Genomic DNA, 23880 nt, shown 5'->3' with positions numbered 1-23880 from the left:
AGAGAATAAAATGGGGGAACTCAGGACAGACATGCGGGGCAGAGGCGACTGCACGTTTAGCACGGGGGGGCCCACACCTCACCTGGTATTGGTGACTTTGGGAGGCACAAAGACACCGTCGTCCCATTTCACAGGTGACCTAACTGAGGCTGAATAATTTCCCAAAGCCATTCAATACCTAGCCGAACAAATGGGCTGGGATTTTAATCACGGTCTGTCTGGCCAGGAAGCTCAACTCTCCACTCTAGGATGAACCGCCTGGGCCTCAGGAAGGGCTGAGGATTAAGGGACGCTGATTATCTTCTTGCTGACAAGGGTGGGGCCAAGGACTCCGGATGCGAGGCTGACGCTTTTGCAGCATGGCGACACAGACTGATTCCCATCAGTCGACACCGAGCACAAGGCCCTCATATAGATGCTCCGTGTGTATTTGTCGACAAAGATCATGCCCAGAACGGTTTAACGTCTTAAAACCAATCTGGAGAATACAGCAAAAATCATGAAAGCTGAGCTTGCCTTTCAGGTAGCTGTTATATACGTCTTCTTACAGCCATGGTATTTTGGGTTTTAGAGAAGATTTCTGATGTATCAAAGTCGACGTCAATGAAATTTTTCATGCTTTAGGGCTGCAGACAGTTAACTCCTTTAGATCCAAGACATTTTCTGAGATACCCGGGACATGAGTCAAATACTTTCCAGCCTCAACATATGTTTCATCTTAACAACAAAGTTTGGTTATTGAGTGATTGTTTGTATATAAAGAGAAGGATGATAAATCATACTATCTGAATGCGTTTGCAAAGCTCTTTCAAACGCTCGGCCACATGGGGATTTGGAAACACAGGCACTATTACTGCAGCCCAGGTGCTATCGTGGCCGGGGAGTTCAAGGGAGACTCAGGCAGAGCTCATCAGGGCAGGTTTTAAAGCTGAGAGAACATCAGTTTTAACAGAGAACTTTCTAACAACGGCAAATAAAGCCCAAACTGAAGTTCCCCTTCCCTTTTACAAACACTGTTGGACTTAATTCATCAAAGGCATAGTTGCAGAACAGCTGCTATGGGCGTGGCCCACGGAGTCACAAAGATGGGAAACGAGCAAGCCCAGCCATGGAGGTGAGTACGGTCCATCCCACTCCTGGGTGGGTGGGATTGACTGATGGCCACTGAGCAAGTTTCCTTTCCCTAAACAGATGCTACACGGCAAGTCCTAGCCTGCATGTCCTTCTCGAACCTCACCTCTCATCCCCCCGGAGGCGGAATCTGACTCCCTCCCTTTGACGGTGGTTGGGTATGGATGGGAGTGAGAGGCGGAGGGAGGGAAGGACAGAGCCCGAGGAAAACCCATGATGAAATAGCAGCCAAGGGAGAGAGGCTACCAGGCCGGATGGAGGCAGACGAGGTGCTGTCCGATAGATAAGGCAGCCCCCGAGTACACACGGCTATTTAAATTTTAGCTCGTTAAGATGAAAGAGCATTAAAACTGCAGGTCCCAGCCACACTAGCCCTGTTTCATTAGCCACATGTGCCCGTGTGACATTTCCATCAGCACAGAATTTGGGGGACAGAACAGCACAGAATTCGCTGGCCTGGGTGGCATTTCTCCTCACTCCTCAGTCAGCAGTGAGCCTCACAGGCTTTGCAGAGGCGACATCAGCTGGCCCTGTGAGAGCCAGAGGCAGGGGTGAGTTAGGAGGCCGGAGACAGGCGTGTCCTCTGCCCCAGGGAGAGGCGGCACTGGGGAACAGGACCCGAGGCAGGTTTCAAAGCAGCCCAGGCTGGGAAGAGGCTGGGCATCGCTACAGGTAACTGGCGATTCACTTAGCGGCCCCTGAGAGTATTAAAGTGGTCGCATTACCGTGGAGAGCTCGCTGCAGACTTGAGAAAACCAAAGCCAGCTTATAAAGGCCTGAAAGAAAAACCAGAGCACTAGAAAGGGAGGGAGGCCGGGGTGGGGATGGAGGAGGTCCAGGGGAGGGGAATGTAAGTGCCCTGGCCACATGGGGGGGGACACGTGCTCGCCAAAGCTTCAGAGGAGTCTTGTCGCCAAACGTTTAGAGTGAGGGAACAACTAGCGAACAAAGAATCGGAACACGAACTGCCGGCCCCTTCGTCTGGGACCGAGCAAAGCCAGCCGCAGGGACAGCGCTCTCCAGTACAAACGGCGGAAGCTACGAGAACTTGAAATGAAACCCAACAGACAGAATGAGCTTTCCAGAGCCTTCGCAGCGTCCAGATGAGATTTCCTGCCCCTTCCTTTCCTGGTGCCCACCGCTCCCACCGCCGGGAATCCCATCCCTGATCTTTTAAGCAGGGGGGACTCGCGCCCTGATGCTCCACACGGGATGACGGCAGACCTTCAACAGACTGGGTTTTGCATTAGGAACTCCCCCCACTCTGCCCCCCAGAGGGACTAAACATTTTCTCCAACTTGGCTCCTTCAAAGAGACTGGTCGAGGCTGGACATCCTCGCGCACCCCCCCACAGGACCCCCCACAGGCCCCCCCACTCACGGGCAGGCTGCCCAAAGGTGCCCCCTGCCCCCAACACATAATAGGCTGCTCAACTGAGGACCACAGCAGAATCGATTCTTGGTGAGACTGAACAGAGAAACCCAGGTCCCGCTCTGGAAGCCCACGGTAACGCACGCACACCCCGAGTCAGCCCTGCAATGCCAGCTGGGCCGAGGTGGGGGGGAGGCGGCCAAGTCAGGAAGCAGGACGCCTCCCAGCATGAGAGCCTCCCACAGAGCTCTCCCGTCCCCTTTGTACTGGGAAAGCTAAGACCCTTTCCAGCTCAACAGGGATGTGCGTTGCTTACATCCAGCCCTCCCAGGCCAGAAAGACCAGTTCCCAACCCCTCCGAGAATAGAAGACAGAAAGAAATCCTTTGTTTCAACAGTCAAGTTTAAAACAGAGTACTTCTTGCAGTTAAAAGCACGAGAGAGACCACGCCTCTCACTTCAAAGCGTTTGCACTTCCCAGGAGCATGGTTTTCAGACTTCTGAAAGGGTCCAAAACTGTTTCTCCTAAAGAAGTGTAAAGACCTACATTCCGGTGGTTTACTTTTACTCTCCGGTTCTGGAAATAGGCACGAGGTCTCTATCGACAAATGCATGAGGGGACACTCGTCACGTGGGAAACTCAGGACAACTTTACTCGTCCTGCACGACGCCCAAGGCTCTGAGGACAGCAGGGACCTGCCAGAAACACCAGGCCCTGACCTCCTGGAGGTCCCAGCACTGGCTGCTGAGGGAGCTCTGGTTTGGTTCCTTTTCCCCCAGGCGCCCCCACGTGGGAGTGCATGGGGAGGGGAGAGCGATGCACGCAGCCGTGTTAGCACCGGTCAGCTGCACCAAGCGGGGAGACTGGTGCACAGAGGTCGGGGAGGAGCCCAGCACCGCAGGCTCCCGTGGTGTTTCCTCCGCGCCAGGCCCTGGTCCAGGTGCTTCAAGTCTGTGAACTCGCACCCTCCCGTTATCTGCCCCATTTAGCGCAAGAGGAGAGAGGGGCCTGGGCAAGCCAGCGTGGAGTGGTGGAGGTGAGGTGTGAGCCTAGGCAGGCGGGCAGCCCTACCACCTCCCCAAAGGATGTGCGTTTTATGTTCACACAACCATCTGCCGGGAGGAACGGACGTCACAGGTCTCGCAAAGGGCTCGCTGTAAAGGGCCAGAGTCGTGCACCATGCAGACGTCTTACAGGGGATGGGCTGGGGTTCATGAGGCAAAGCACAGGTAGGCCAGAGAATTCGGGCCACGGAGGTCGGAATCAGGTCCCACAGGGCGTGCGGAGTGACGCCCCTGCCCTGCTGAAGTGCGGTGGCCCTCAGGCCCTTCCCGCACACGTGGACAAGACCTTGTGAAAATCACTTAGGGAACCATCGTCCCTTGTTCCTGCCCTCCCTTAAAAAACGACCGCCCCCCCTCCCTCACCACTTGCCGGAGGAGGAGACGGATTGCCCACCAGTCCGAATGGTCCGGAAGCAGTATATGAATCATGTTCTGCGTGTAGTGGGGCTCACGCAGGGCATGAGAAGCGGGGCCGTCTTTCACCTTGAGTTGCGATGCATGTCACACACACAATGCAGGACACGCATATCTAGAACGCTCCCAGAGAGAACGTGGGCCATCCCGGGCCCGTCCCAGCGTCTCGGATGCCACGGCGATGGCCTCAGACAACCTTTCTGGGGAGGGCAACGACTCACATCCACAGAGACAGCTCACTGTCCTCCGCAGCTGCTGAAACCCGGACTAGCGCCCAGAGGTGGCCGGCCTGATTGGTCACGTTGTCAGGAGCCCCGAAGCCCCTGTGCTGGTCCCCGAACTGGGGAGGCACCCAGGACACACATGCTCTGTCCCCCCCACCTCCCACCGCAGCTGGCAAGACGCGGAGCCTGGACCTCTGCGTAGAGGGACGTCTGCTGAAGCACAGATCTTAGCGAGAGCGAGTCAGCGCCAACCTCGGGGCCTTACTTGTAGTTCTTCTCCCAGAACTTCACTGGCCGGGCATACGAGGTGATGAAAATGACGCTCCCGAGAAACGGGCTCAAGGGCGTGGAGACGATGGCCGTGGCAACCGTCTGAAAGAAAAGCAGGGCAGAATCTGGGAAGTTCGAGTTAAGGCACAATGTTTCTTCATCGTTCTGTTCCTAAATACCACTGACGACTTTGACTAGGTGTACATCAAAGCCATTTTCTCACCAAGTGAAGAAAGAAGGGCGTGCTCTCTCTGCAAGTACATATCTGGGGCTATGAGCCTCTCCGGGTGCCCTGCAAGGTCTCATTTCGCCACCACGGCATCAAATGATTCTCACAAAAACCCCAGTGGTCTCAGCGGGATTCATGGCAAAGGCTTGGCATCTCAAGTTTGAAAATAACGGCTTCTGTTTTACTAAGGTATCCTTAGCTGAACAAAACACACAGTGGTACATTTACTAAAGTACTGAGTAGCTGTGTAAATAATTAAAAGTAACTTGTACTTTTAAAAATAATAGCACTGTTTGGGAAAGCAGCAGCTCTGTGGAATCTTTTCCCACTATTTCAAAAAAACTTTTTTTATTATAAATTGAACGCAAATGGCTCAATTCAAATCGCGTCTAGGTTATAAGCTAAAAACTTAACACGTTCAGTCACAGCCTGGGGTGGGTCCGGTCCCGTCTCTGCACTGTGTGGGTTTCTCACTTACTCATGTGCCTGCTTTCACGCACCCCGGTTGACCAGAAAAGCAATTGTTCAATATTAAAAACGGTACGGCTAGAACTTTTGGGTTGAAGCCCAGCTGGTCTCTGGAAATCTGGAGGAGGTGCCGGAAGGGCTGGCCCCACTGTGTTGCATTTCCAAGCCAAACATAGAAGTTACTCAGGCTCCAAAGTGCCTGTCACACCTTACCAGTGGCTTGGCTCAAGTTATGTGACGGGTGGAGGTGGAGGCGGGATCGCCAAGTCCCACTTACATGCAAACGCAGAGAAGGGAGGGAGCCCTGTACTGTCCACTTTCCCACACGTTCTCACAGGCTGAAGCTCCGACTTTTCCTTCAGGAGTAACTGCATCTTTACTTTTTCCTTGTTATTGACACCTTCAGGTGTGAAATGACATCTCCTTCATTGAAAATCCATTCTGGTGTTGAATTGTTTGGGTACCAAATGTCTCTATTGTGCTACAGTGTAAATCCAATTCCTCTCATTTTGACCTTGGTTCAAATGGAGACCTTCAGAGCAACTCGGGTCACAAAACACTCCTAATAAATGATGCCCCTTGTCACTGGAAGACAACGGGAGGGCATGGGGGCTGTCATTGAGTGAAGGTACTGAAAAAATGTGGGAAGGCAAAGTGGAGTGACGAGGGGCTCCCTAGTGGGAGGCAGGGAGGGGGGAGGGGCACCACACCCAGGGTGCCGGGTGACAGAGGGCGCTGGCCGTGGGCCTGCAAACCTGGACAAAGCCAAGTGCAGCTAGGGCTGAGCAGGACGCCAGAGGGGCTGGAATTGCTCTTCTTTTCAATTCCCAACATTTCCCCAAAGATTCTGTTTTCCATTTGATAATGCCAGGACCAATTACCCAGAAATTAAGGAGTAAGTGAGGAAAGTAATATTAGGCTATAAATAAAGTTCATTGCGGTAGGAAAGGAAAGGAAATTGAGCAGGTCAGAGGCAGGGCAGAAATGAGATGGCCTCCAAGGTCATTTTATTTAGGGATGACCAATAAAGAACTAGAGCACGCCAGGGTGAATATGTAAGCCTGTGACTGTTACCGCTAAGGCAGGGCCAAGAAATGGGGACATGAGACAGTGGGCACTTGTGGCCTCTTTATTCACTACGGAGAGAGCCAAGAGGGGACCTAACAGGTCACAGGTAACAGCCAGCAGTAGAAGCTCAAAGGCAGTAGAAAGCAGACATCCCAACGTACCCATTTAACAATCTGGCTAAGCCTGTCTGATTATTAGAAGGCAATGGTCTTGCTTGGTCTCTGCACCTACTAAAAAGGTGAACATTCTCGTCTTTCCCTGGGGGTCACAAGCTCAGAAACTGACCGAGAGACAAAACATGCTGGAACCGGAAAAAGCAATTTACTAAGCAGCATCCTGCTGGCCTGAGAGCTAATTCAATTCCAAAACGAAGCAAATTAGTCCTCTCTCAACACCAGGATGGAACCCACAGCTTCTTAATAGAGTGATAAAATAATTAACATTTCAAAATTACTTGAGATCCAGGGCTCGCTGGCATTTAGGAACCTGTTAGCTTGGTCTCGGTGATCTGTGTACCCAGTTTCCTAAGCTGTCCATCCCATTATATCCTGCTCAGTGCGAGGCTGGACGTCACATAGCGATGTCCGCCCTTACAAGGGACCAAGGGTGGGAGGGAGTCCTTGGATGTCCAAGGGGAGGGGAGCTGAACCTGGTCACATGCCCGCAATGGTCGGCCTGCAGGGCCCCTCTGAAGGGAGGAAGTGGGAGTCACGGAAGAGAGAGTTTTAGGCACAAAGGGACCGAGTGTCCCAGAGCAGAACTACTGCCCACCGTGACAGTGTTTAGAGTTAACTCGCACGCTGCCTGCCGTCTGGGATACACGCTAATGCTGCTTTTATTCTTTAGAAAATACGGAATGCCGGATACGAAGAGCTTGTGGGAGAACGCTCAGCACACACAGGACACACCCCTGTGGGAAAGGCACATCCCCCAGGCCAGTCAATCCAGCTGTGGAATTACGAGCGGTAATTACCGTCACCAAATTCTCCCAACGAGGCACGCGTGGCGGAGGGAAGGGCTACAGATCCGCCTGAGACCAGAGTGAGGACATAACCTCAGGTTTGGAATTCTTACTGCAACCCCTCCACCTGGCACCCAAACTGGCACCCACCTAATAATTTTCATTTCCTACACAGCCTTTAAATTCCAGACTGGATGCCTTAGACCCACTCCAGAGATAATAAACGCCACCTCACTCCTGTACCTCGCTGTCTTTGTTTGAAGGGACTGTTCAGAAAAACTGAAATCACTGGTGTTACAGAAAATGACCGCAGTCAGAGGAAAGGGTGGCACCGCAGTTTTTCCTGAGCGTGTTCTGCCAAATAACCTTGAAAAACTTTACAAATAACAGTGCGGGTCTAAAAATAGGAACATAGAACAACGTGCATTGTGAGGCCGGCTCCTGGTGTGCTAGAAAAAATAGGTATTTTGGAGCATAAGGTTTATTACAAAATTTGGGAGAATCAAATACCTTAATAAGCACCCCCACAAAAAACGGGAGCCAAGGAGAGTAAAAGAGGGGAAAAGGCCCCCAGGAAACAGTCCAGTCTCTGAAGTTTCATTAGGTGGGGGCTAAGGGGTGGACCCCAGGGGGCTCCAGACTATCCAGAGACTCCTTGCAAATGTATACACAACAGAAAGCGGAGCAGACCTTAGAACTGGCCAACGGCACCCACGACGGCACGCCAGGGACTAGGACTGGGGTCGCTCACAGCGGGGGACATCAATCACCAGGGAGGCTGGTGGAGATGAGGATCCCAGGGTCCGCCCCCTGAAACGTGAGGTTAGAAGTATGTGCCAGGCTCGGGGTTGTGCCTAGTTAGCAAACTCCTCCAGGGGTTCCGGTACAAGTAGCCCCCGCACCACATCCCGGGAAATAAAAGTTTAGAAAGTATTAAATCAGAGGGAAGGAAACCTTTGAGGGCAAATTTAGGCCTGAGTCCAGGATATTTTTGTTTGATCTCTCTTTTCAAGAAGTATATTTATTCCTCTCTCTCGCCTTCCCCCTCTTCCTACCAACCCACATGCACTCTCTTCTCCCTCCCCCCAAAACAGGTGCGTGTATTCTCTCTCTCTGTCCTCCCCCCTGCACACTTTAAGGCATCAAAGTGATCTTTCAAATGAGCGGCTCAAATTTGTTTTGAAATACATTAAAACTAATTCCCAAGATGAAAACCCTTAAAGGCATACAAGGAAACCAAATGAAACTACAAATAATAAAACTAGGTTCCTCAGCTCATAGCAACTGCAAAACAAAATCACAAATTATTTCCTTAGTCTTCAAGGTGTTGGGGTAATTCTGTTTGCACCAAATTCTGGGTGTTTGAATATTATTAAGTACCTAAAACTAAACTATATCCTAACACAACATCATCTAATCTGTAATGACACATTGAATACATCCGCTCCACCCACAATGTTTCAATGCAGCAAGCAATGTTGCACAAGTCAGCGGAATCACTGAAACAATAATTTTCCACTTGAAAGACAGGATATCTTCACGCAGACCTGCGCATGGGAAATGGAAGAATCAGAAAAAAATAAAGCAACTCCCGAATATGCGTTAAGAAGCTGGAAGAGTTCAAAATTAGGAAGCCCCTTTTAGGGCTAAGTGGCCTAAGGGGAATGCAGAGCGCTCCCCCGCCCCCATTCAAATGTGACCATGAAGGCTTGAAGTCCTTCCTGGCCAGGGTCCGCTGAAAGGCCAGCAGCTGTGAGGTGCGGACGGAAACAGCAGCGGAAAGGATACGAGGGATGGCAAAGAGCTGAGCGAACACGTGGAACGAGGAGCCCCAAGCCATCTGCCACGGAGCCACGTACGCCATGACGAACTGCACCTTCTGCAGCAGGTCCTCCAGCTGAAAGCAGAGGAAGAGAAAGACTCGTCAGAGGTGACGACCCCGGGCAGTGGCACCAGCGTCGTTTAAAGCGCCCGCGTGCATTCCGGCTCAGACGGCGCGGGGAAACTGCTGCTGGCTGCTTACTCTCACCTGGCTTTGTCCTCCTGCAGGCGAGGCACCTGCTTAAGGATGTTTGAAAACAGACACAAGGTGATCAGAAGAAACTAGCATCATTTCACCTCCCCAGGCTGATTATTATTTCGGCCCTCGGATCGACACGGAGGAGCTCATTGCCTTTCTTAGACAAACACGCGTGGCGTGGCGGTCTTCCCGCGTGCACACTGGGTCGTTTACAGGGAGAGTCATCACTGACATTGTTCAGGTGTCTGTGTGTTAGGTTCATCTTAGGTCTTCAGCTGCTCTCGTTGGGAAAACACAGAATTACAAGTCACAGGCACTTTGGACACCAAGACAGGACGTGGAACCTGTCATGTGTGCCAGACAAGCCAGCACGGGAAGACCTAAGTTTTGGGGAGGAGCAGGCGTGGAGAGAAGAGACCTCCTGTGCACTAAGAATGAACTCGGAGGGCGGACGTGCGCCGGGGTCTGGGCTGGAGATGCGGAGTATGAATGTGCGGAGACGGATGGAGAGAGACAGACCGCCCTGACCGCGGCCCTCTGCCTCTCGGTGCGAACCAAGGGACAAGTCCCAGACTCCCAAGTCCACCGCTGTCACTTCCATGTGGCGGCAGCACGTGTGCTACCGGGACATTCTCCAAACCCCACGGACACTCCCCATTCACACGGAATGCTCCCGGACTGGGTGTTCCTAGGCTGGCGAGCATACAAGACATAAAGTACACTCGCCAAGGCCATAGTGTAAAAAGAGGGAAAATACTCACAATTCTTTGTCTTTTTAAATCCTTACCCAAGGGTATATTTACTGATTTTAGAGAGGAAGGGCAAGAGAGAGACAGACAGACAGACAACGATGTGAGACAGAAACATCGGTCAGTTGCCTCTGGTGTGCACTCCGACCGGGGATCAAACCCACAACCTTTTGGTGTCAGGAGGATGCTCCAACGGACTGGGCCACTTCCAACCCGGGCAAAAAAATCAGAATTCTTAACTAGGCTCATTAGCTGTTGCACAGACCATAGGAGACCGCGGTGGAAAGGCTGCAAAGGTTGGGAAATAGGACTGTCGGGGAAAGTCCAAGGAATCAGGATCACTCAGCCCTCCAGTGAAGGCCGCCTCGTGACGGTGGAGCTGAAACGCGAGGTTCCTCTGAATTGCTGCGTGACAGTGTACGGGACTGCGTGAGGTTAACTGGAGTCCTCTCCAAGGCCTCCTCTTGCTCTTCCTGTCCCACCATGGTCTCACAAACAGCCTGGTTTTAGAGAAAAACTACAGTAGAATTAAACATCGCTGGGCAGGCCCCACAGGACGAGCCAAAGACAGGTTCTGTCAAAGGCACAGCCAGCACGGGGTTCTTAGCAGCTGCGGGCACGTGGCTGTGTGAAACCCAGGGCGCTCCACGTGCCCACCAGGGACTCAGTCGCTGCCCTGGCGATGGGGAATGAGAGGGACAGAGAATGGGTGAGGAGCGTGACAGAGGGAGAGGGGCAGGGAGAGGGACAAAGAAACAGAGAAAGGGAGGACAAAGGGAGGGTAAAAGAGGAAAAATGGAGGAGAGAGGTGACAGGACTGGACTTGAGAACTGGGATGGAACACGAATTCTGGGAAAGAAAACCGGATGTCTGTTTTCGCTAACGACTTTCACTTCCTCTCCTCTGCACCCACCAGAAAGGGCTGACTTCCCAGAGCTTCAGAAAAGCCACCTCAGTTCTAATCCTGGGTGGGGTGGGCCTCTTGCATCCAAGCTGGACGGGACCCTGGCTCCCAGTGCTGGAGACGCTGACGCTGGAGGACCCGGTTTACTCAGCTACGCTCTGTCAGCCCGCAGTCACCTCTCTTAGGCTCACGTGACAAAGTCTTCCCCAGCGACGTGACTTCTACCAGTCCGCAGGGTGGGCCTTGTACAGACTGTGAGATGACAGTGTGAACGCAGACTCAAAAGCTCGACTCACTTCTGTCAACAGATTTCTTCTAAAGGCCAGCACCATTTCCTGCCAACCCCAGTGCTGACCCAGCCAGAGGAGGAGCGTGCTAATTATACAAGAGAAGCCACTCAAACGCAGGGCCCCAGAGTGTGCCGAGCGCAAAGCCCCTGAGAAACGGGTGGGCTCTCCCGCGACAACTTGCTCACATATGTCTAACCAAACTCAACGAGACGAAATACCTCTGGATTTGAAAGCTTTCGATCGCCCCGCTAAGAATTTTTAGTCTATTTATTAAGAATTAGCTTGTGACTCATGATTGGGTGAGAACTGCAAGCACAAACGAGATGACTTTATGCGACCTATGACCCTTCCAATGCCCCAAGAATGAATCATGGGGGATGGAGAGTTAGTCCTGTTGGGTTTTCCGTGTCTGAGTACATCCTGGGAGGCTTTTCTCCCACCTCCTGAAAAAGCTGATAAGTAGGTCAGGCATAGCAACTACCCTCAGACAGGCAGCCCCGGGGAAAGCCTCATCCGCAAGGTTAAAGCTCCTCCGAGTTCAGCTGGGCCGCATTATGATTAAATGACTCATTACAATTACTCTTTGCTGAGCACAAAACTCACGTTTACACATAAGCAAAACCAGTAATCAGAGGCAGGCACTCCCCGGCTCGCATTGCAGCCAGGGCTGCAGGTATCTTTGCTCCTTTTCCATGTGTCTCTATGTCTTCTTTATTTTCACAAACACTGTGAAGAATAAAACATAAGCTTTGGGAAAGATTTCCAATAGGCAGCTCAAAAAACAGACTCTGCTGTTCTCAGCCATGGAAGGGGGCCGCTCCCCGGAATGCCAGCTCTTGATGTATCTGGGACTGCCCCACGACGCAGTCATTCAGGGCTTCTCTGCAACGCCCACGGGGAAGAGCACACGCTGTAGGCACGTCAGGTGTCCACGCAGTGCAAGGTTGAGCGGAGAGCGGGGGCCGGAGGGCGGGGGCTGCAGCCACCGTCAGGGACCTCTTCTCCAGGTGCCCAGTGGTGAAGGGCTCGCTCTGTCCTGGGACGCACTTTTCAGTACAAATGCCCAGTCATAAAAGACGATACAGCCCTACAAGCCTGGACACACTCACGTGGGTCTCAGAAAGACAGGCCACCGGGTCACCCGTGCCTCCTGACTGCCCAGCTCCAGGAACATCGATACGGTTTACGCGTGGTATTCCTCGATGTGTGCCCCTGTTAGAAAGACTCAGCATCCTGTTCTCCCTCTGCACTTTGTCCTCGTCTTCCCGGGGGCAACCGGGAAGGAAGGAAAAATCTGTAATGTCAAAGAGTAACCTCTGAGCACCAAAGGAAACCTGAACACCCGTTATTAATTAGAAGCGTGAAAGAAGATGCACTTCAGGCCTCATATTAGGCCGTTGCGTATAAAATAATAAAGCACGTGACGTAAGATTTAATAAAACAAAACACCAACACCTTTCTTAGTAAGCCCTGCCAACGCAACTAACATTCCGTTGATGTATTTTAAACGGAAATCCCAGTAGATTAGCTATGATCCTGCATGAAGACAGTTTGAGGCTTTCGTGAAGCTTCTCTCATTCCTGACATTCTGCTTTCAACACCTTAAATCTCAGCCCTCTCAAAGCACAATAAGCTTCACAGTTACCCAAGTGTAACTATTAGAGAAAACAAAGTCACTTGGGTCTCTTTGCTTAAAAAACAAAACAAAAAAACCCCAAACTACAGAAAGAGCACAGGAAGTCACAACGTAGCAATTCGGGCTGTTTCCAAAGAAAAACACCATAAATACTCTCATTTTAAATGACCTCTTTTGGAAATATCTTCTCACTTAGGCACAGACATGCCGCCACACCCGTGCTATGGGTAGGGAATCAATCTGCATAAACCCACAACCGTTTTAGGAGAGTGTCACCAAATAAAGGGGACCCCAACACATCTCGCTTACACCCTCTGCAGCAAGGTGGGTGCTGTCCTTCCTTTGGGGCTCCCTCCCCCGGTGAAGAAACTTACCATTTACTGCCTGTCCCTACGTTGGGCCTTGTCTGGGGAGCTGCACACACATCATCCCGAGTGATTAGAGTGGAACTTCCTCCCAGCCCCAGGCACTGCCTCTCCTCCAATCCCGGCTTTAGGATCCCCCAAGTTAGTTCCATCACTTGCCTTTTTTTTTTTTTTTACATTTTGTTGTCAGATTCAGCTAGCTTCCTTCTCAGAAAGAATTCGCTTCCGAAAAGTTTACACAAAATTTGTAATCTGTGAGGTTTGACCTTGAAGGGACCCATGAGGCTGAAAGGAGCCATAGAGACTGGCTGATAAAATAAAGGTGAACTGAATTCAAAATGGGAGACGCCAAGAAACGGGGCAGAAAGGATGGGAAGACGTTTGGAGGTTCAAGGGGGACAGGTTAATGGACTCGGCGGGGTTAGGGCCAGCAACAAAAGAAGTGGGGAAAACTATCAGACATTTTGAGGCAAAGGTGGTGATTTGGGGAGTAGGAAAATTCGTTCCAGAAGGAATGAATCAAAATGGATTCATCGCACCGAAGGACCAGGAACACAATATTCAAATTAGAAGAAAAACAGGAGAAGAAAACACTAGAAGAAAAAAGGAGATCAAAGGAAATCCATTCCATTCAATAAAGGCAAGAAAAAAGTGGTGGGGTGGGGGAAACAAAGAAAAATCGTAAATATAGAATAAAAAATATTGTGATGGAACAAAACATCAGTAATCACAGTAAATGTAAACAGATACAATCTGCTACTAAAGTACATAGATTCCCAGTCTGTGTTAGAAAGAAAAATCTGGATTCATAGATGCTTGTATAAGAAATATTAAAATGAGAGAGTTTTTTATAAGGGTATAAAATAAAAAGATACCAGGTAAATCCTAATTGAAAGGAAGCTTGTTGAACTCTATTAACATTAGACAAAATAGACTTTCAGTCTAACAAAAAATAAAACTCAGTACACAGTGATAAGAGGGAAGAGCCGACAGAGATAAAATAACTGGAATGTATACCCTTAACCACACCCTCTCAAGGTGTCTAAAATCAAAAGAGCAGAATTAGGGTGAGACGAACAAATTTATCATCCTAGGGAGAGATTTTAAGACACGCATCTCACAAAACAATAGTTTAATAAATCAACAGAATCAACAAGCTTTATTTTAGAGATATGTGTATTAGAACCTTGCAGCTAACTAAGGAGAAAGCATATCATTTTCAAGCACATGTCCATTTACAAGATATGCCTCATTCAACTACAAAAGCAGTCTTAACTAATGCTAAGAAATGAAACCATGCTAGCTGCCTTGCAATTGGATTAGAAGTCAGCAGCAAAAAGAAGACAAAATAACAACAGCGATAACAACCACAAAGTCTGCACTCAAATGTAACAAAAAACACAATGCTGAATTCACTGAGAATAAAAGATAGTCAAAATCACAAAATATTTAAAAATGAATGACAATGAAAAGCAGCGGTGTCAACCATAACTTGTGGGACTCGGCTAAAGCGGTTTACAGGGGGGAACATACAGCCTTAGAATGTGCACCTAAGAAAAACTTCATATTTATACTGGGAGAGTATTTTTCAATATAAAAAGTGAACAAGAATATTATGAAAAAATATAGATATTCTCATCTATTAATATAAATGCAAAATTCCTCAATCAAATATTTACAAAATGAATTTATAAAACGTAGCATGATCAAATTTGATTCATCTCATGTTTGAATATTAGAAAAATGTTAGTATATTTTAAAAACAAAGAAAGTAGCCCTGGCTGATGTGGTTCAGTGGGTTGAGCGCCAGCCTGGGGAACCCAAGGGTCGCATGTTCAATTCCTGGTCAGGGCACATGCCTGGGTTTCAGGCCAGGTCCCCAGTAGGGGGCGCACAAGAGGCAACCCACCTACGTTTCACACGTTGTTTCTCTCCCTGTCTTTCAACCTCCCTTACTCCTCTCTCTAAAAAAATTTAGAAACATATGATGCTTCATAAAATGTTTTTAAAAAATGATGCTTAATTGATGCAAACAGAATGTTGGAAAACAAATTCAACACCCACTCAAAAAACAATCCCTTGCAACCTAGTAATAAAAGATTTTTTTCTTAAACCTGATGAAAGATATGAGTGTTACTTTGCAGGAAACACCGTATTTAATAATAAAATGGAAAATAATAGCAGAATTTTTTCAGGCAAGGGGTATCCAACAGGAGGAATCTGATTAACCTACAACAATAAAGTGCAAATAGAACCGTGACGGAGAGTGAAAACTAGGAAAGGAGAAAGCAACCAGGGTAACAGTTTATCATCTGTGCAGTGCAGTTTGGAAAATTGTCACTGAAAAGAGAAACAGGGCTGATGCAGGGAGGGAGTGCCAGCGGGGGGGAGCTACTTAGGCAAATGAATGGGAGCTAATAACGGAAAACGCACCCGGCGCGGGTTTGATTAGCCAGCCTCATGCAGCCAGACAATTTCAGACCCCTAGGAGAACACGACAGAAAATATTAGCTAGGGTCATATTTCATAACCGCTCATTAGTGTATCCATAAATGCAAACGAAGTCCCCATGACACACTGAAATGTTTCCATCCACCGAGAGCGGGGAATGCGCACGTCCCAGAGGTCGGGATTCGATGGAACCTGCAGCGCTGTGTGTTTCGGGCTCTGGTGCAGCTCACTGTGGAAGGAGGGCACGCGGGCGTCAGCTGGGAAGAACCAGAGGACGGAAGGGACTGGTGAGACAGTGCGACCTTTGATCTCCAAGCATCCTGCCCCAACGGGCCTTGGAATGAAGTGCTGGAAACGACACATTCCTACATACACTCTGCCTTTGACTCCGCAACCCTCTGAGTTCTTTATTTGTGCCTTCATCCAACTACTGCAGATGTGACGCAGGTTCCCCACAATTGTTTTGGGTTTGATTTAGCCTTTGTTGCCTGTGGAGAAAAGGTGGCCGCTGGGTCCTGTTTCTGGGGGGTTACCTTCCCCTCAGAGGTCCACGGAAACCCCACGGGTCACGTGAACTCTGCCTTCGGGAAGGAGGCTAAGTTCCCAAGTCTCCTCTCAAGGCTCAGGCTGCTTTTACCTGCACAGCATTTTAGTAGGAGAAACAATGATGCAAATGTCTGCAGGGGTGATGCGGCTTTTCCTCCATCTCTTTGGAACGGCTTCCTGTCCATCCCGCCCCCCCCATGCCTCCCGGGTATCTAACTGGCCTGCTCCCCCCAGAGCTCACACCCGTACGTCCCGTCAATCCAGTACTCACATGAACGAAGCGACTCCTACTTCAAAATGTGTGGTCTTTTAACACAAATCTAATAATACAGTCTCACTTCAACAATACCAAACAGTTCAGAATCGCAAAGTGAAAGTTCTCGTCACCCACTTCATGCTGACCTAACTTCTAGTACCAGCCACAGTTAACGGTTGGTTTCTGGAATTTTCTGTGTGTGTGCACATGTGAAATACAAGGGTGTGTGTGTGTGTGTACGTGTGTGCATCCTTTTCATTGAAATTGAATTAGCAATATAGACTGTTCGGAAACTCGGCTTTTCCACCTCAAACCTCGCGGACGTCTTTACTGTTGGTGTGCACTGCCCTACCTCACATCTAATACTTTGTCGTCTCTGGTCTCTGCTGGACAGTCCCGAGTTCCTACACTGCTGACAGACATCTAGGCTGCAAAAATTAATTAAAACCATAGCTGAAGGAAATGGCACACACTTATCTAAGAGGTCACAGAGCCAGTGCAGGGGCTGTTAACACAGCACACTCCCCTGACCCTGACCCTGACCACCGGCTTGGACCCACGGCCCACGCTGCGCTGGCCACAGTCTGACATCTGCCGTCACAGTCTGACGATCGGTGATGCAGGAGGAAGCAGAGTCCGAGGTGCAGCCAGCAGGTGCAGGTGTTACGCCCCTCGGGGCTGCCGTGAGAAGGTGGGCTTCTGGCCGCCACCTCGCTCCTGCGAGAAGAGTAGGTGCGTGGGAACGAGCCACGCAGAATCCGGCAAAAGCAAGCAGGAGGGAGAGCACCCACGGCAGAGCCCTGCTGCCGCCGTTCGCTCGGCTGTGGCTGTTTCAACGGGGCCATCCTTTCTTTTCCATTTTTGTCAAAGCGTTCTGTCTTATATCCCAAACCGATCACATTTCATGTCAAATTAAAAAGTAGCTCAGAGGGCTTCTGGTCTGCTCTCTGGGACACACAAAGCTGAAAAGAGCATTCCTCCCACCCTTATAAGAAAAGAAAGGCAGATAAACTTCACATTCACGCCTTGTTTTTTACCCCTTCAGAGGACTAGGGTGTAGAGCAGTGACCCAGGCTACAGCCAAAGCAGAGACAGACCCCTGCAGGGAGCGTGGAGACAATAAGTGATCGCTCACCTGGGGCAGATGCAAGCACACCCTGGTAGGATTAGTTTGGCCCGAAGAGCTGATGGCCTGGTGACAGCCAAGTGCGGGCCCGGGGGGACCCTGTGAATGAAGCCCTGGGGCCTATAGGAACCGCAGGTCCCTTCTCTGTGCGCCCCACTAGGAGCTCACGGAAAAGACTGGAGGGGACCCTAAGAAAAGATATGAAGTGGCACAGACCCAGAGGAAGGAAGCGGCCGGCCCGAGCGCGGGCACAGAACTCTGCCAGCCCCTTTCCCCGATGTCCCGCACCGAGCTCAGTCTTAGTCTGTGGAGAAAAAGTGAACACATACTGCCCTGGGGCACTGGGGCAAACTCCCTGCAGCTGGGGGACAGATGACAACAAGAACAACCCCACCCCTGAGGAATGTGTGGCAGTGCCTGCTGGACCCACAGCTGCAGCGGGAGGGACAGGAGGACTGAGAAGGACACGGCCCTGAGTCAAAGGGACGCCGTGAAGGACTAAGACTGAGGCTTAATTAGAAAACAGGGAAGGTTCTCTCCTTCCACCCTCCCCTCCCGCCACCAAGCTAACAAGTTTCAAGTAAAAAGTGAAAGCAGGTACTGATGCGGGAGGGGCAGGAAGCACGCAGAGAGACATGCCGGGGGCGTGCAGCGCAGACCTGCGGCTGAGGACACAGCCGACGCTGCTCTGGTGAACCAAGTCCAACCTGAATACAGCTGCCCCGCCTGGAGGGCGGCAGCCTGTGGTGCCCTGTAGGTAACCATAGTAACAATGATCCCCTCCCCGCCAGCCTCCTACTCCTGCATTAAAAATCTAGCAGAAGGAAAGGCATGCTGAGTTCCAAGCGTAAAATCTATTTACTTTATTCTCTGTAGTCCTCTAAAAGATGACCAGTTTTGAACAAAAAAAATTATAAGGCACATAAAAAGCAAGAAAAGAACATACACTCCCTAAAAGGCAAGGCAGCAATTGGAGCAAGACTCAGATATGAAACGTAGGTGGGACCACGTCAAGGCTCTAATGGGACAGAAATACAATACGGAAGATTAGACGGCAAATTCCAGCAGGGAGATGGAAGCGGTAAAGGAGAGGCTCAGGTGGAAATGATTAGAATGGGAAACACAGTAAGAGATACAGGATGCTCACAGGAGGTCATCACACCACCACAGCCAAGGAGAGAACTAGCGACCTTGAAGACAAGTCCAGAGAAACGACCTAAAGCGAAACACGGAGATAAATCCGAGCGAATTCAGAAAAGAAGCCATTACCGAATATCCACGAGCTGCAGAAAATATCCAACTAACGCGCGCATAGTTGGAGCCTCAGAAAAAGGAGAGGCCAAAAGAAGCATTTGAAGAAATAATAACCAGGAAATTTTCAAAATAATGCCAGACACCAAGCCCCACATTCGAGAATATCAGATAACGCCAGGGACAAACTCCCAAACAGGCGAACAAATCGGCAAACAGACAAGTGACAACAAGTCCTGCGGGACGAGGCTCATCGTAGTCGAATTGCTAGAGACAAAAGAGGGAGAGAAAACCTTGAAGGCAGCCAGAGAAGAAAATGACACAGTACGTACAGAAAAACCAGAGTAAAAATTACAGAAGGCTTTCATCTGCAGTGTAAGTCAGAAGACAATGGAGTCACATTTTAAAAACACTAAAAAGTGTGGGGGCGGGGGCTGTCAACATCGAATTCTACACCCAGCGAAGGCACCTTTCAAAAATAAAAGAGCAGCACTTTCTGTACCAAATAAAACTGACAATTCATTGTAAAGAGGCCCATGCACGAGCATTGTTTCAGGAAGATCTTCAGGTCGAGGAAATAAGACACAGGTTGAAATGTACACAAAGAAATAGAGCATGATAAACAGAATAAGGGACAGTAAAATAAAATCTTTCTGATTTTCGATTGCTCTCAAAGAGCAATTTTGATCGAAAGCAAAAATAGTAACAGTATCTTAGGTGTTTCCAGCCTGCGCAAAAATAAAACGAGTGATAGTACACAAGGACGGGAGGAAGCGAACTGTTGGAATTCCTCACGCCACACACGGAGTGGCGTACTATTATTCGAAGGTCATTCTGAGTAAAGTTTTTGTATTTTGAACACAAGGACAAAGACTAGACAAAGAGGCACAGGTAGTAAGTTACTAGAAGAAATAAAGTGGAATGGAAGAGGAGTTCGTTTTCCCTGCTGTTCTTCCCCCACTGCGCTCACTAGCTGTTGCCTGTGGCGCCCCCCCAAAAGCTGACTTACAACTTCACGTCACGCGGAAGGCAGTACAGCACCCCAGTGACAGGATGCGCTTTGGAGTCAGACAGACCTGGGGGCTTACCCCCCAGCTCTGTGTGACCCCACTGGCTCTGAAATGTCGGCCTGGTTTCACGCCACTGACACCTGGCATCTGCAAGGCAGCTGTGGTCACAGCTCCTGTTTCAGAGTTTTACTGTGCAGATAAAATAACGCGTGTAATCTTTTAGCTTAGGACTCAGCACACAGGGAGTGCTCAGCACACACAGGTTATTTTACCTACTGTGCTATGGCAGCGTTTCAGGAGTACCCTCTGTCTCTCACATCCTCACTGGAGTGTGCGGTCACCGGCCGCCGTCCTTGGGTGTGGATCGCAGGTGTACACTTGCCTCCCAGCAGACAAGTGGTGCAGGTGCACGCGGCAGATGTCAGTTCAACAGTGTTTTCCAGAAAGTGAAACCATGATGAATGAGAAAGCCTCAGGTGTTTCCCCAACTCATCACGTGGTGTCACTCCTGGCTATGGTGGGCACGGTTCGGTGGAGCTTTTCTTGTTCCTTCCTGATTCTCACTCACATGCTGTGATTTTTCTGATAAGAGATGTGTTTACCCTTTTGCTCCCTGCATTTTTTTAATCCTCACCCAAGGACAAACATATGTTTATTGATTTTAGAGAGAGAAGAAGGAGTGGGGGGATGGGGAGAGAGAGAGAGAGAGAGAAGCACTGATGTGAGAGAAACATCAGTCAGTTGCCTCCTGTATGCTCCCCAACTGGGGATCGAACCCCCAACCTTTTGGTGCATAGGACGATGCTCCAACCAGCTGAGCCGCCGGCCAGGGCCTCCCTGGACATTTTAAACTTACATAGTAACCACCTCAGTCTCATCAACAGTGTTCTCCTACCGAGGCAAAAACACCGTGGTACTTCCAAAACCGACAGCTCAAGGAAAGAGAGAGTGGGAACTTCGGTGACCATGAAGACCCTGTCCTGAACACGAGCACCCGGTAAAAGACACTGTTTGGAATCCACAGGTTCCTCTGTGCCCATCCCATGGAGCCAGAAGCCCCCGACCAGTAAAGAGTGACAACTGCCAGTGGTCGGCCTCACAAGGAAATCGTCGCCGGACTCATGACCCAACTGAGCTCCCTCTCAGGGGGCATTTTAACAAGGGCACTGCTCCTGGCCCCTGAGTCAGCAAGGTTGGAAAAACTCTTCCAGGGAAGAGATTTACAGATGTCCCCTCCCGAGTTCCCCAAAGCGCTGCCCCGTTTCTGCAGAGGTTCAAGAGCAGTGGCTCTTCAGTTTCTGGCCTCGGTGACAGCCCATCGCCAGGGTCCTGATGGGAAGGACCGCAACGTGCGGCCAGTGAGCAGCCTCCTTCGGCGGGAAAGGTGCAGGCTTTAAAAAAACGGGGGCCCGCAAAGATCCCTGACATGTTAGCGGAGACACATTTGAGTACGTAGATCTGTGAATAACATGACTAAACCCAGGCACTTATGATAGTGTACTTTGGCATGAGAATAAGGGGGAAAATGAAGAGAAAGGGTATAACTCTTGCATACTAGGCTTGATATTGCTGATGGGGGGCAAAGGTTGACCTTACCTTTGCAGGTGGAGAGGCAGAGGAGCTGCTAGTGTTCACCTCAGCCTGCGCCCCCTCCCAGGGGGTGAATTACAGTGACTTCGCGGTTTGAATTAAGGGAAACCACCTCCCTGGCGTGTGGGTGCTGTAAGGGAGAGTGGAAGACAAGAAAGCTGTGTGTTGGGCTGTAAATCTCGACTCAAGGACGTTCGTGGCCGCCAGGGCACCTCCCCGCAGTGACGATGCCATGCAGAGTGGGGTCCTGGTTGTGGCTGCCCAGAAGGATGCGTCCGCTTGTCACTGCTGGGTGGATAAATCTACAGCTAGAAGCAGATGTTTCTACCCCTCTTGGTTTTGCAGGAGGGCCTGGTGGACTCCAGGGCGCAGAGCGGCACAGGCCCAGAAGAGCAGCGGCTCTGCTGGCCATGTGAGAGCTCCCCACAGGGAGCAGGCCCGCAGGCGGTGGTGAGGCAGCTGAACACGATTTACAGGAAGCCAAGAAATCAAAACGCACACTGGGACCGCGCAAGGAGGGAACTCTGAGTGCCCCACAGGCTGCCTCTGAAGCCCGCCTCCGCCACGTCCTCCCCTGCCCCTGCACTGAGCATCCTCTCACTGAGAGAGGAAAATGTCATCTGGCCACCGCATCCAAGCCAGGACTTCATTTTTCCAAAGCCAGTTTTTTCATCTCTGAGCTCTCGACTGAATTCAATTGATACGTATTGAGGAACCACCAGGAGCCTGCATTTTGTTAGGAATTGCAGGAAGGGGGAAGTAACTAAGCGTGCCCGTGGTCCCGCCACTGGAGGAGTTTCCAGTTCTCTTGGGAACACAGATACACTGGCCTGTGTTCTTTGTTACTAAGTCTGTGAAATCCCGGGTGGCAATGACAAGGGACTGTGTATCACTAAGAGCCCAGAAGGTGCACTGTGTTCCCACAGCAGGGGCTTCCCGAACCTTCTGCAAACCATTCATTACTCCTGTGCCTGGGCGGACAGGGAATAGGACCGAGTTCAAGTCTGGCTGTGAGTGACTTTGGATACATTACTCAGTAGTCAGCGTAAAAGAGCAACATTTAATGTTCCACAGAAGTTTACTGTGTGCCTACTGTGTGCCTGACCCTGTTCTGGAAATGGGGACATGTCACTAAAGAAAACGGGCAGAGATCTTCGTCCACAGGAAAGGTGCATTCTAGTGGGACAGGCAGTAAAGAGATGAATGAGTCAGGGACAGACTACGTTAGAAAGTGACGACGGCAGGAAGGCAAAAATGGAGCAATGTGGAAGGTTCGGGAGGCTGGGCAGAGGGCAGAGCAGGGCCAGGTACAACGTGAAAGCAGGGGTTCGGGCTGACCGAGCAGGGAGAGCTGAGCAAAGCCATGGAGGAGCCGATGCGGCGAGCCCTGTGGGTTTCTGGGAAGGGGCATTTTCAGGCAGAGGCGACAGCTAGAGCCAGGGTTCTGGAGGGAGAGCATGCCCCTCACGGTGGACGGCCTGCAAAGGTGGCTGAGCTGAGCAAGGGGAGGCCATAAGAGGCGGCCAGGGCAGTAATGGGGAGCCAGCTAGTGCTGGTCGGTGGGCCAGGGCAAGGACTGTTGGCTTTTGCTCTACAGGAAACGGGGAGCCGTTTGAGGGTGCCGAGCAGGGGCGAGGTCTGGTTTGTGCTTTAAAAGAGAAACCACAAATTAGGAACACTGTCTAACAGACATGAGAGGTTCCTTTACTGGGCTCATCAGCAGACTGGACATGGCCAAAGACGACCGTGTCAATAAAAATTTCCCTAACTGAACGGCGAAGCACAACACCAAAACCGAAACAGAACATCCAGGATCGGTGGGGCAACAGCGAAAGGCCTAGCACATGCACAATTGTGATACCAGAGGAAGAAGAAGGAGAGAATGGAGCAGAAGAAATATTTGAAGTCCTGATTACAGAGAACTTGCAGAATTAATGACAGACACCAAAACACAAACCCGGAGAACTCCAAGAACACCAAGCAGGACTAGACATGCATGTTCTCACACGGACATGCTCACACACGCACACACACGCCCCTAGGCGTAGCAAGTTAAAGCGCTCAGGAAATCTGAATTAAGTGTGGACTTCCATTAATAACCTCAGTTTTCTATAGTAACGTCCAATGTTCATAATAGGGGCGACTGAGTCTGGGGTGTATGGGAACTCTGTACTGTCTACAAGCCTCTGTACATGTAAAATTATTTCAAAACAAGTTTATTTTAAAAATAACTCTCCTTCCAGCCGCTCTGTTAAGAGCAGGCTGCAGGGCGGAGAGAGTGGAAGCAGGGGCCTTCCAGCCCACCGCAGTGACTCCAGGGAGTGGGGGTGTTGCTGGGACCAATGGCAGCAGGGGAGGCGGTGAATGGAGTCGGTACGGGGCGTATTTCCAAAGGTCTATCTCTGAATGAGGTGCTCAGAAGGCCAGCAGAACTTAGAGTCCCTGATGAGGTACCTTAACTCTTCACTCTCTGTACCTTTCCGTCT

The 23880-nt window shown here is 50.3% G+C and overlaps 1 protein-coding gene across 2 annotated transcripts in view; it reads right to left on the bottom strand.

Annotated features, from left to right (window-relative positions):
• PCNX2 (pecanex 2) overlaps nucleotides 1-23880 on the bottom strand; it is a 186896-nt gene that overhangs the window by 59894 nt on the left and 103122 nt on the right. For both annotated transcript variants that reach the window (XM_053913245.2, XM_024561815.4), the window contains exons 22-23: nucleotides 8989-9097; nucleotides 4470-4599 (exon numbers count right to left, since the gene is read on the bottom strand). In XM_053913245.2, coding sequence (XP_053769220.1) covers nucleotides 4470-4599; nucleotides 8989-9097 — 239 coding nt within the window. The remainder of the gene's footprint in view (nucleotides 1-4469; nucleotides 4600-8988; nucleotides 9098-23880) is intronic.

This window comes from Desmodus rotundus, chromosome 10 (assembly GCF_022682495.2).
Source record: "Desmodus rotundus isolate HL8 chromosome 10, HLdesRot8A.1, whole genome shotgun sequence".
Classification (NCBI taxonomy): domain Eukaryota; kingdom Metazoa; phylum Chordata; class Mammalia; order Chiroptera; family Phyllostomidae; genus Desmodus; species Desmodus rotundus.
The sequence above is the reverse complement of the archived record's forward strand: the minus strand, read 5'-3'. Positions and strand labels throughout refer to the sequence as shown.